Source organism: Hyperolius riggenbachi, chromosome 1 (genome assembly GCF_040937935.1).
Source record: "Hyperolius riggenbachi isolate aHypRig1 chromosome 1, aHypRig1.pri, whole genome shotgun sequence".
In the NCBI taxonomy this organism is placed as follows: domain Eukaryota; kingdom Metazoa; phylum Chordata; class Amphibia; order Anura; family Hyperoliidae; genus Hyperolius; species Hyperolius riggenbachi.
The window spans coordinates 415238215-415251714 of record NC_090646.1 but is presented as its reverse complement, the minus strand read 5'-3'; the positions used below and the strand labels follow the sequence as shown (position 1 = coordinate 415251714).

At 42.9% G+C, this 13500-nt stretch overlaps 1 protein-coding gene across 8 annotated transcripts in view; it reads left to right on the top strand.

The window, feature by feature from the left end:
- TRPM3 (transient receptor potential cation channel subfamily M member 3) overlaps window positions 1–13500 on the top strand; it is a 700748-nt gene that overhangs the window by 634725 nt on the left and 52523 nt on the right. For all 8 annotated transcript variants that reach the window (XM_068236331.1, XM_068236340.1, XM_068236285.1 and 5 more), the window contains one exon: window positions 10281–10455. In XM_068236331.1, the coding sequence (XP_068092432.1) occupies window positions 10281–10455 (175 nt within the window). The remainder of the gene's footprint in view (window positions 1–10280; window positions 10456–13500) is intronic.

Genomic DNA, 13500 nt, shown 5'->3' with positions numbered 1-13500 from the left:
TTCACTGCACTGTTTTAATAGTTGTATGGTGGGAAGAAAAAAAGTTTCACAGAAGAAACTTCTTTGGTTTCATGATACACTTGTTTCAGGATACCATGAATAAATATGAAAATATAGATGCAATCACTACAAGGTCACTTTAAAAATGGAGCTGAAATTGTTTAAAAAACTAAATATTGTGCTGTACATTTATCCTTTGTCAGGCTTGTCTGGTCAATGACTATAGGTCAGGCTGTATGTCAATATGACTGACCTGTAGCCCAGCCCATAACACCTGCACAAAACTCCTACCTAAACACAGAACTACAATAACCCTGCAGGTAGATGTAGCATACAGACTGACAGATAGTATCCACCAAACAGAACCTACGGTACAATGCAAGGCACAGTATACACAGGTTTGATAGATGAAGCAATCCAGATGAGAGTCAGGTGGTTGTTAGCAGGTAGAATGGGATGCAGTTCAGGCACTATGAGGTAGCGTGGTCAGTGTAGCCAGTGTCGGTCCAGGCAGCAGGCAGGCAAAGTCCAGGTATACAGCAGAGTCGGCAACGGGTAATCCAATAAGCGTGGTCAGAGAATACAAAGCAGAGTTGGCAACAGGTAATACAATAAGCGTGGTCAGGATACAAAGCAGAGTCGGCAACAGGGAATCCAGCTAGAGTTAAACGCGGTCAAAGATACAAGGCAGAGTCGGCAACAGTAATCAAACGTTTGTGAGCGCATACCCAGCAACAAGCCAAAGCTAAATGCTATCACAAGCGATGTCTGGGGGCACTCATCTGAGTTAAATACAAGGACTAACCAGTCAGAAAGCAAAGGCATCCAAAGTAACCAATTATATTGCAGTGTGTCAGCAGGTCAGCAGACACGCCACACACACACACATGGCTATTGTTTACGACGGTGGAGCGCGTACTGAGAGAGCATCCGCCGCCTATCCAATGGGAGCTGAGCACCATGCGCTCCAGTGACGTCAGCAGCCTGCCCAGACCCAGAGGCTTGCGCCTTAGCGTGGTTCTCGGCGTTCCGCCGCCATGAGTGCCCCGGGGATCTTACGTCCTTCAATGAGTAGTCTTTCTACTCTGGACATTTCAGTTTTAATAGATTATGGTGGAAAAATGTTTTCTCAATCCTGTGTGGACACTTAGAGAGCTTGCTTTCAGAGACATACCAGAAAAATTTTGATGAGACCACCCCTATGTGCACGCACTTTTCTCTCTTGGTTGACCCCCACAGACTTTGGGTCCATCTGCCAGGTGTCATTACATTCTTCTGCTGTGTTCTTTCTTCATTGCAGAATGCCATTACGCTGTCTGCATCTGTCCCGTCTCCACTGACAGCATAAGCTTTTAGTTTTTTACATGAGCTTGCCATTGGTTCAAATGAATGTGCTAATGGGAAGCCTTGGCTGGAAAATCTATTTATCCCAGTGGCTCTTCACCATGTTTTGTTAGATAATTGAAAGTTAAGGATGGCGAGATGGCTTTCTGCAATAAAGCAAGAAGTAGTGAAGAATACAAATCATGATGAATAATTAGAAAATAAACAGACATTTTCACTGAAATACTTTTAAAAGAAGGTACGTATCTCTTCCTTTTTTAAAAATTGTAACATTGGATGAGGGGTCAGAAATGACATTTTTACCAATTTACATGGAGAATTGTGGCTGTTTGGTAGACCCCTTTATCAAGGGAGCAATCACCTCCTTTGTGGGATAAAAGGGTCAATATGGTAGTTACAGTGCTGTTCATTTGGATAGCAGCATGCAAAGTATTACATAGCTGAATTGTTCACAGTTAAGGTTTCTGCCCCTGATGCTTGGAGTCGGCACTGTGGATGAAATTGTAAAAAAAAAGGTAAGTATCAGAATTAAAATTAATGTAAGGCAAAGGGTAGGGATGGTCGGAAAATTACAGCACAATGCCGATTTCTGAGTTTCCGATCGGAAATGGGCTTACCATGGCAGAAATCAGAATTCCGCACAAATACTGCATTACAGCAACTCAAACATTTTAGGCTAATCACAGAACTCAGAAGCATTGGCCAATTAGAGAATGCAGAATTTTCCCAAGAAAATCGGATCACTGCAGTCATTTTAGACCAAACAGAGAATGCAGAATTTTTCTGCGGAAATTGGATTACTGTGGTAATTTAAGGCCAATCACAGAACATTGGACCAGTCAGAGAATACAGAATTATTCAGTGGGAATCCGATTACTCCAGTCATTGTAGGCCAATCAGAAGATTTCAGAAGTATGAGGAAAATTGGAGAATGAAGGAATTTACCTTGGTTGCCAATTGGAAATGCAGTTTCTGCATAATAGCGTACATCCGAAAAAATAGCGAATTCCACACATTTTTTTTACTTTTCTTTTTTTTTACATCGGAAAATCAGATTTCTGCAGAAATCCGCTGAAGTCAGTTTTTGTCTAAATCGGCATTTCCGACCATCCCTAGTAAAGGGAGATTAGATGAAATGATTAGGGATAGTAGGCTAGGTGCAAACTGGGAGGTTCATCAGGAAAATTAAGAGTGATGCATGGTTATGGCTAGACATCAGGAAGTGGTTAACATTAAGGAGGAGGTTAAGGTTAGACTTTAGGATGGAGTTAAGGTTAAATTAAGGAAGGAGATTGGGAAGGGGAATGGTAAAGGGGTGGGGGCTATATATTTTGTTTTGTTTTTTAATTTAAAAAAAATGCAAAAAAATATGTAAATAAAATACATATACTTGTTTACCTGTGAGGGGCCAGATATCTAGGGATCCCCTTTTTAAAAGGTGCTCCCTGTTTGTAACATAAGCCCCCATGACTTATGCACCCCCACTTTCTCCTGGGCACTGGAGGTGGGGAAGAGCCCCTTTTCCTTGATAGGAATAAGGGCTCTGCAGGAGAGGGGGAGGCTTTGTTGACCCTCTCTTACAGAGTCCACGTACCATGTACCATGTAGGTTGATATGGCTAATATGGAGGATTCCCATAAAATATATTGTCATATGTCGTTCTTACCATTTATGCTTTTATAATGTACTATTTTCTCCTGACAACATGAGATCGCCTAGTCCTTTGGGCATTCCCCTTAGTTTGTTGCAGATGGTGTGGTTTAATGTATTTAATTGTCACTGTCTCAGTGTGGATTCATGCTATGACTAAGGACCATTGTGTGTCCGAAACATGTTAGCAAACATGGTGTGCCATTTTTTACTGATTCGATGAAGTCTTACATTTTTGTGGACCATTGTGCGGAAACCCCACTTTGGCCTGGAACACACCAGAGGAGTTTTTCTGAGCATTTTGAGTTTTTAAATCTGCTGCTAATGTTATCCTATGTGTCTGTGCACACTGGAGCAAGGAGGTTTTGTAAAAAAAAACCATAGCATTACATTGGGAAGAGCTTTTGAAACCTCTAAAAGCTCTTCCCAATGTAATGCTATGGGTTTTTTTACAAAACCTCATTGCTCCAGTGTGCACAGACACATAGGATAACATTAGCAGCAGATTTAAAAACTCAAAACGCTCAGAAAAACTCCTTTGGTGTGCACCAGGCCTTTGTCGACATTCATCTTTAAATATGTTGTCTTTTCATTTAGTTTATATAATATGTGGTTTAATCTTATAGTATGTGTACATTTTATTAGTATTTTTAGTATTATCCATACTGTCCTTGTTTGTCGATGTGAACCACTTGTATTTTGCATTAATTGAACAGTATCATAAAAGATGTTGGCGCTTTATAAAGCAATAATAATGTTAGTAATAATGTATGTGTATTTTGACCCTAAGGCTTTCATCCAGTATGCCATTTAATTGGGTCTTTCCATGTGCTTGTTGAGGTTTCAGTATTACCCTAGAGCATTGCTGCACAGTAGAGATGCTTGCTAAGTGATACAGAATGTCATCAGCCTGGCACGTCTGCAGTGGCTTAGCTGCTCTTTCAGGATGTGAGTTGAGGAAGGCATATTCCTGACTATAGCCCCATAGTATTTGATTCCTGCATTTCTGACATTCTTTTACAAATTCGCCACTTAGGCAGTAATAGCCTAGTACACTTTGTGCAGATCAGCACACATAATGCCTAAAATCAAACAGGGCAACTGATTTAGCAATAAGCAGCTAGAATGTAAAAACATGGTGCTTTGACCCTTTATTGTGTCTTTTCTATAAACCTTCTTTTGGTATCGCAGTATGAAAGGTTCATATGTATTCATTATCACAGTCATCAATAGAATGTGTGAGTAAGTCATTGCTTTGTTTGCTAGTTTCAGCAAATGTGGCACATTTTAAAATACTGTGCTTTTACACCCAGCACGTAGCAGAGTTAGCAGAATTACAAATATGGAGGAATTTCTTAAATTAATGAATAAATAATTGTACACTGAGGCATCATTTGTGAAACGTGCACTTCTCTACTGTCTTAGACACACCTTAACAATATATTGTGCATATATGTATTTTAACACGTGTTGCTCAGTGTATTGCTATATATATTGTTTTAAAGGTTATATATTTTTTACAATTTAAAAAGAAGCATGCCTGTGAGTATCCGCTCGGCTGCCTGCGCAGGCAGGCAGCCTTTTGACCACTGTTCAGGTCTGCATTCTGCAGGTCTCTGGAAGAGAGACCTTTTGTCAGTTGTGCAGCTTGCTGCTGAGGAATTTGCATACGTTTGTCATGCAGATTGCCTAGCCACATCCTTTGTAGGCTTGCTCTATAAAGAGCTATGTTTCCCAGAGTCCTTTGCTGGTCATAAGGGTTAGTCCTGTGTAACACTCTTGGAGTGTCAGCCTTGCTCATTGTTTAAAGATTAGCTTAGAGTAATTCCTGGGACTGCACTAGGCAGGTTCCCTAGTGCAGTTAGGATTGCTTATTTGTTTTGTTTGTCTGTTGCGATTGTCCTGTCCCAGCGGTGGTCGACAGGAAGTCGTTCTGATCTTTGTTCTTGGAGTATAGCTGGAGCAGCGGTTGCTACCAGCTATCTCCTCTATCTGTCTTGCCAGGATCGCACCCGCCTTGCGCTAGTGCTGTGGATCCTTCTGTTCTGTCTTCCTGGATCACACTAGCCTCTTGCGCTAGTGCTGTGGATCCTATCTCTCATTTATTCCTGTTTTCGTGTATCTGTCTTGTCTGCTACGAACGCTTGCTGGAGGCTCGGTGAGGTAACCGTTAAGCAAGCGCTCGCGTCCTCTGTTTCATGTTTGTCTGTCGGTGGTTAGTTAGGCGTGCTTGTCTCTGTTGTGCTTATCATGCGGAGACCGCGCATAAATGCGTGCACTGTTGCGAATGAGTGCGGTGTTCGCGTTTAGCTAGCGTTTGTTATTTTCCTTATCTTCTCATTGTATGATTTGCTGTGCCTTTGCTACTCTCATGCTCTGCCTTGCTGTAGCCTTGTGTCACCTCTGGCAATCGCCTCTCTCGCGATTGCGTTCCTACTTCATATCTACTGTTGTGTATGCACCGTCGCGGGTTGGCGACTAGTTTGGTGCACACACATACAATCTGTCCCTGTGCTCATTCTCTTTCGCAATCACTTCTCTTGCGATTGCGTTCTCACTTGGTTTCCTTTGTTGTGCGTCCGCCGTCGCAGGGTGGCGGCTAGATTGGTGGACATACATACATTCCTCATCTGTGCTTATTCAGTCTTGTGTCGCTGTTAGCAATCGCCATCTCTGGCGATTGCCTTCTCTCCTGTTCTTCATGGTTGTGTATGCACTGTCGCGGGTTGGCGACTAGATTGGTGCACACACATACCCTCTGTCGCTTTGCTCTCTCCTTCAGGGCTATCTTGCCCTGCGTTTCTTCCCTTCGTGCAATTCCTGTCTTGCGTCTGTGGCAGGGCAGAGGAGCTGTTCCTCTGCACTCCACAGCTCCACCTGCCGACAGGAATTTCCCTCTACCGGTGCATTGCACTTTTTGCTGGGTTCCCTCAAATTACACGCTTGTGGAGGATTTCCGCAGTGTCAGCGCACGTCTTGTGCGCTGATCACGGAGAGAATTCCACAATCGTTACAATACCCCCTTCCATACCCTGTTTCCTAACCCTAACCATCCCCCCAACCTATACTAACACTAACCGTACCCCCATCCTATGCCTAACCCTAACAGACCCCATCCACCCAAACTATGACCCCTCAAACCTATGCCTAACCATAACCAATCACCCCCAAACAATACATAACCCTAACGAAACTGCGGCTGCACATATTGGGTGGCAGAGGCTCCAATTTTAACAGTTGCAATTAGCTGCAATAAGTAATAACTGTGGTAAAATAACAGGCACTGGGGCTGCCTACTATACAAACTGTGGCTATAAATAGCGGGTGCTAACATAGCAGCCTATGATGGTGCTCAAGTTATCGCAGCTCCTCCAGCTCCCAAATTATTCACTTTCAAAATTTGGTGCTTCACCTTGAGCTTTAAAGTGAGCCTAAACTGAGAGGGATATGGATGTTTCCTTTTAAACAATACCAGTTGCCTGGCAGCGCTGCTGATCTCTTTGGCTGAAGTAGTGGCTGAATCACACACCTTAAACAAGCAAGGAGCTAATCCAGTCTGACTTCAGTCAGAGCACCTGATCTGTATGCTTGTTCAGGGGCTGTGGCTAAAATTATGAGAGACACAGAACCAGCAGTAGTGTCAGGCAACTGATCCATATCCTTCTCAGTTTAGGTTCACTTTAATAAATATGCCTTCTTATCCCCATTGATCATCTTAACACTATCATTGTTTTTCGAGGGCCTTGCATTTTTGTCATTAATATACAGTATTTATATTTTATTCATTCTATTTTACTGTTTGTAAAATTTGCATTCTTAATGTGAATTTTTGCCATCCTAAATTCCTTTGCATAAGTTTTGTGTTACTTTTTATTACAGTTTCCTTTCTTTTTCTGTAGGCCCTTAACCCTCCTGGCGGTCTATTAAAAACTGCCAGGGGGCAGCGCAGCCATTTTTTTATTTATTTTTTTTAAAGCCTAGGGCTCGCTACATGATAGCCGCTGTGCAGCGGCATCCCCCTACCCTCTTCGATCGCCTTCGGCGATCAGCGATCAGGAAAACCCGTTCAAAGAACGGGATTTCCTGGAGGGCTTCCCCCGTTGCTACGGCGACGGAGCAGGATGACGTCACCGACGTCATGGACGTCGTGACTTCTAAGGGAGTCCCGATCCACCCCTCTGCGCTGCCTGGCGCTAATAGGCCAGGCAGCGCAGGGGTCTAGGGGGCGGTCTCTGCAGCGACGCGGATAGCGGCGAATCGGCGCGGGGCGGCAGCGATCGGTATGCTCACGCAGCTAGCAAAGTGCTAGCTGCGTGCAGCAAAACAAATTGCGCAAATCGGCCCAGCAGGGCCTGAGAAAACCTACTGCGCGGCTTACTGCCAGGAAGGTTAACAGCAAAAAGTGGGGAGCATAACTTCCAAATGTCCCTTTTTCAGTGGGACAGTCCATCTATGGGAACTAAATCCTGCTGCCCCCTCTATCTTCCTCATCTGTCCCTTTTCAGGACTGATGTACAGATCTACATAAATATATGTATTTTTCTATGACTGATGTTTCTGTGACTCTAAAAATTATTTCTGCTCTCTAAATTGATACATGGCTTTTTTTTCAAATGTTAATATGAATGAAAAGTGTTTATTATAGAAATGACCACTGAAAATGAAAATTTACAAAAAAAAATTAAAGTCTTACAAAAATGATCTCTCTCCAAGCTATGGCTGGTGAAACCCTTTTGTGAGACACACTGGAGAGTTTCTGAACGTTAGGGAAAGTAAAGTAGATGAAGCTACATCCTTATGCGTTGTTAACTTTTCAGATGTCTTACCAATTACTATTACTTTCTGCAAAGAAATAGTCAACACATTTTGGCTGTGTTCCCACTTGACAATTTAAGGATACCAGAGCCGAAAGGAGGAGGGGAAATGGGAGGAGCATGCATGTGTGGGGAGCTGTGCAGCTGCCCATCACTCCCCCTGTTATCTGCCCCCCTCCTTTCTTACTTAAAGACCCCCAGCAGCCTCTTGTGGGTCACCAGGATCATCATTACTGCGCATGCGCTGTCCCGGTTGCCCGCGTCCTACAGTGCATGACGGTACAGGAGCCCTCTGCGCTTGCGCATTACATCACGAGTTACAGCATGCGCAGAGCACTACTGGGTGCAGTCGGAAGCGTGCAGCCGGGCCAACGCAGACACAGTGATCGCAACTCCCAGCAACCCGGAAAAGGCTGCAGGGGGGTTTTAGGTAAGAAAGGAGGGGAATAGGGGGTGCAATGGGCATCAGTACAGCTCCCCTTACATGCCTTGTAGAAAAATCCAACAGTAAACAGCGCCCAGATAGGCCTGTACTGGGTATCTGCCGGTGTCTGGCCTCGACCGGATTGCTCTACCGTCCAGGTACTGTATATTCCAAAAATGAAAAAAGAGGCAGCACTCAACTGGCTGCAAAAGATGCTATATTACGGACACGCCTTCATCAGGTGTTATGCACCTGATGAAGGCGTGTCTGTAACACCTGATGAAGGTGTGTCCGTAACATGTAGTATTTGTTCTGTAATATAGCATCTTTTGCAGCCAGTTGAGTGCTGCCTCTTTTTTCATTTTTGGAACAGCTCCCCTTACATGCCTGCTCCCCCCTTCCCCCATTTCTCCTCCTTCTTTCAGCTCTGGTATCCTTTAAAGGACATTTTTTTTGTCTGTTTTACTGCATAGCAAAACTGACAGTGAATTGCTCCTATTTTATATATTGGAGCCGTTCAAGCTTGTCGGTCTGCAACAGATCCATTGGATACGTTGCAGTAGGTAGACAGCACTTCTGTGTAGTTTGTGATAATCTCGGACAGGTATTTCTATGGAGGTAATGCCTTTGCCCCAGGCTCCAGCTGGTCCACAGCAGACCATCAGAGCAGACACTACACTGTCCGCTATCGTTGGTCGCACATGAACTGGCTACAGATGGGAACTGAACCTAAATCTATGTAAGCTATATAGAGTGTCTGGAGTACTAGAAAAAGTATTTGCAAGCTTCAAGCTTCATGTACAAGACGTTTACCACATTGGCCTCGATTCTGGTAGCTATGTGCGGTAAATATTTTCTGTCAGTAAAATGCTACAATTGGTATTTTCCTTTTTTTAGCAATTCTAAAAGATTTCTGCATTTCCGAAAAATGTGGTAAAGTGCGCAGTAAAACGTGCGGAAAATGCAGAAAGTGCGGTAAAAAAGTGTGGTATTTCAGCAGTAAGCATGTGGTAAATAAATAATAGTTGTCTTTAATTGTCTTCCATAAGTTAGGATAGTCTTTGGAAGTTTTTTTTGGGGGGGGAGGTGGGGGGAATGGAGTGTATTTGATTATGTAGCAAACTATGAAAAGTATATTTATAGGCATACCCTAGAAAATAAATTCAGTAAATATTTGGAGTTTTATTTCTACTCTTCTTTTCTATTACACAGCCTGAATAGGAACTCCACTAAAACTGCAATAGGAACTCCACTAAAAACTGCAAAATGCACAAAAATTTACTTTTGCCGCCAGGTAGAGGCAGGTCTTAAACTAAATTATGCGCTAACACACCCTCTTATTGTCATGAAAATAGTGATTGTCTGTAAAATAACCGCACAAATTATCACATAATTTACTGCATTTACTGGTAATTTATGACTAAAATTTACAGCATGCGATAAAACATGACTAAAACCTACCAGAATTGCAAAATACCATTACTGCATGCAGTAAATTATCGTACCTGTGGAAATTTGCCCGAAACCCTACCAGAATTGAGGCCTTTCTAGTTGCTTTTTCCTGGTTATGTAAGTAAATGGAGGCTAGAAAGGTATTCCAAAATTATTAATGTTTGTATAAGGATGACCTTACTTTCACTTGTAAGAGGATAACAAGAAAAACTTAGGTTGTTCTTGTTATTCACAGAGATCCCATTAACCCTTTCCTGTTCCATAGAGACTACAGATTTCCCCATATAGGCCTCAATTCACAAAGCTTTATCACACACTTTATCAAACGTTTGATAATTTCCCTCATGGGTAAAATCTAATTTTGAATTCCCTAAGTTGTTATATATTTATTGAATGGTTTATCGATAAAACGTTCAATAAATCTATAACATCTTAGTGAATTCAAAATTAGATTTTACCCATGAGGTAAATTATCAAACGTTCGATAAAGTGTTTGATCAAGCTTAGTGATTTGAGGCCATAGTTTTGTGTCCACAACATGTCTATAATAAAAATCTAATATATTCTTTTTCCTTTCTGCTTTTTTATTTGTGCAGATGATCGACATGATGTATTTTGTAATCATTATGTTAGTGGTGCTGATGAGTTTTGGCGTAGCGAGGCAAGCCATCCTCTACCCCAGTGAGGAACCCTCATGGAAACTTGCAAAGAACATTTTTTATATGCCCTACTGGATGATCTATGGTGAAGTGTTTGCTGACCAGATAGACCGTAAGCAAGTCCTTTCTCATTCTTTGTTCATTCAGATTTTTAAAATAGCTTATAGGAAACATGAAATGAGAAAAAATAAAGAAGCAGTCATAGTGATGCTTTTTTTTTCTTGTGTGCTAAATAAATTCTGCTTCACGCTTCACCAAGATATTACCAAACATTTTCAGAGAAACCCAAAACATGTGTAAGTCAATAAGATAAGTCAATAAGTGTAAGTCAGTATCCAACAAAAAAAGCTCCAAAAGGATATTTAAATGCAATTTGATGATCCTCAAATGCTCCCTGTAGATGGGACCTAGAAACATGCACCCTTTATGCTGATTTCTTAGTCTAGGTCTAGTCTAGGTTAAAGAAAAGAAAAATTGGCTGATAATGTACATCCCTAGAGCGGTCCAAAGACACATTAGTAATGTACCTTGGACTCCATTAATGTGGCCATTGCAGTCCCAAGGATGACAGCTGTTCTGCCTCTTTGAAACTTTCCGTGTGATAGCAAGTGTCATACTACCTCTTGTCCTATGTCATGCATCTGAAAGCATACACATAGATTTTCTACCATCCAAAACTACAATCTATATTTCAGTCAGCTAAGAGCAGGTTAACAATAATACCAGAAGGTGTACATGCACACAAATGAAACCACTTTCCACCACGTGTCTTATACAGGGACATGACCTGAAGAAAACACAAAAAAGTTAACAAAACAGCTTTTGCTTAACCCTTTGCTCTACACAAAACACAATGGCCTCAATTCACTAAGCTTATCTCCTGTCTTTAATAACGTTTCTGAGCTGTTTCTAGTGTTATCGCCATGGTAAAAACGCATATAGTAAACTTAATTCTTCTGTCTTTAAGTTAAGGAGAGATCTCTAAAGTTAACATCTCAATACTTAAAATAACTACAGAATTCTAAAGTTAAAGACAGGCTGTTAATTAACTGCATGTGAAAATAACTACAGAGGAGGTAACTTAAGGACAGAAGTGATAAGATAACTCTCTCACTGTCAAAATGATCTCTATACCTTAACCACTTGCCGACCGCGCACTCATAATGCGCGTCGGCAAAGTGGCAGCTGCAGGACCAGTGACGCAGTATTGCGTCGCCAGCTGCAGGCTGATTAATCAGGAAGCAGCCGCTCGTGCGAGCGGCTGCTTCCTGTCAATTCACGGCGGGGGGCTCCGTGAATAGCCTGCGGGCCGCCGATGGTGGCTCGCAGGCTAAATGTAAACACAAGCGGAAATAATCCGGGGATCGCCGCCATGTGACAGGGGACGTCCCGTCACTGGCTGCACAGGACGGATAGCGTCCTGTGCAGCCCGGAACACCAGGGAGGCCAGGTAGGAGAGGGAGGGGGAGGATTTCGCCGCGGAGGGGGGCTTTGAGGTGCCCCCCCCCCCCGCAACACCCGCAGGCAGGGGCGATCAGACCCCCCCCAGCACATCATCCCCCTAGTGGGGAAAAAAGGGGGGCGATCTGGTCGCTCTGCCTGCACGCTGATCTGTGCTGGGGGCTGGAGAGCCCACCCAGCACAGATCAGCAACAACAGTGCTGGTCGTTAAGGGGGGGTAAAGGGTGGGTCCTCAAGTGGTTAATAAGGCAAGCTTCTTTAGTGAATTAACACTTAGTGAATTGAGGCTATCTTTACAATCACATTCAGAGGTGGTTTTCAACTGTATGTACCCAGAGCAAGATGACTAGCCTTAAATGATTTTATATATGCATTTAAAGATATAGAAAGGTTTCATTGTGGTTGTTTTATTTTGTTTAGCTTTTGGGTTAAAATGTTACTGAAAGCATGGCGGGCGTTTCAATAGATCCTTGATACCTGTACATCTATTGTACTGAATAACTGCTTGTATCTGTAAAGTGTTTTTCTCGTTTTTGTCAATAATCGTGACTTGCTTTCAAAAAAAAGAAAAAAAAGATTATAGAAAAATTTCAAAAATAATTAATAAATAAACAACATAGCAATAATATAAATGAAGAAAGTACTTTTTTGTATGTCCTGTTAGGTTACAGTGGAACTTCGTTTGTAGGGTCTGTAGGAAAATGAAGTCCTTCTGTAAATGACCTTCTGTGAATTCTACAGTTTGATGGTAAATAGAAGGCAAAAGTCACCCAAACTCACCCCTTACTAGGCAGGCAAAATCCCCGACTTTCTTGGTCGTGGATTTTGCTGCCGCCTCTATGCGTGTAAATCAGCGCATATATCTGCCTCTCCCCCGCCCCTCTCAGTGAAGGAAGACTGGGGAGAGGCGGCGATTCGGGCTGATTGACGCGCATAGAGCCAGAGCTGCGCTGCCTCTATGCGGAAGGAGCCCGCGATGTACCCCCGTGAGTTTGGGGTGATTGAGGGGGTTTTCAGCCACGGTTCTGCGGCGTTTTAAGAGGGACAATAATGTTAATGAGGTTTTTAAAGTAAAAACCTCATTTTCGGGAGACTTCAGAGTCTCTTTAAGAATAACTAGATATAACGTGTCTCTTTCTATAGTGCAACTCCAGCTAGAAGGTGCCTAACAAAATGTCGATCCCAGGGGATCTGGGAAGAATCCTTTGAAGCCGAGGCTCAGGACAAGCTCTGGGAATCTCTATTGGGTTAAAGGGGAACTCAATCCATGCTGATCATGTATGTCAGTCATGACAAATCTCTGACTGGCCAGTTTGATGAAAACAGAAACACTGAAATCTTTGCACCCTGAGGCCTGCAGTACCAATTACCTGCATCAATGGTATCTCCAGCAGGGAGACACTTAAATGTGCTTCCATTAGCCTGCATGGAGTTGCTACTAGTGGGTTTATGTGCTGTTCTGTTGCTAACAACCAATGTAAGAAGCGGCCAGTTGTGTGGGTCGTGCATTGCACTATTATTTTGGAGGCTCTCTCTTGGCCAATGGAGGTGCCTTTTCTCTGTTCCCTGCAAGCATGTTCATACTGACTTAACATGCCACCAAGTAATGGGGCCAGAGATACCACATAAATGGAGACTGAAAGTTGTGAGCGTGCTGGCCAGACAGGTGAGAACGCTCCATTGTGAGCACTCTGCA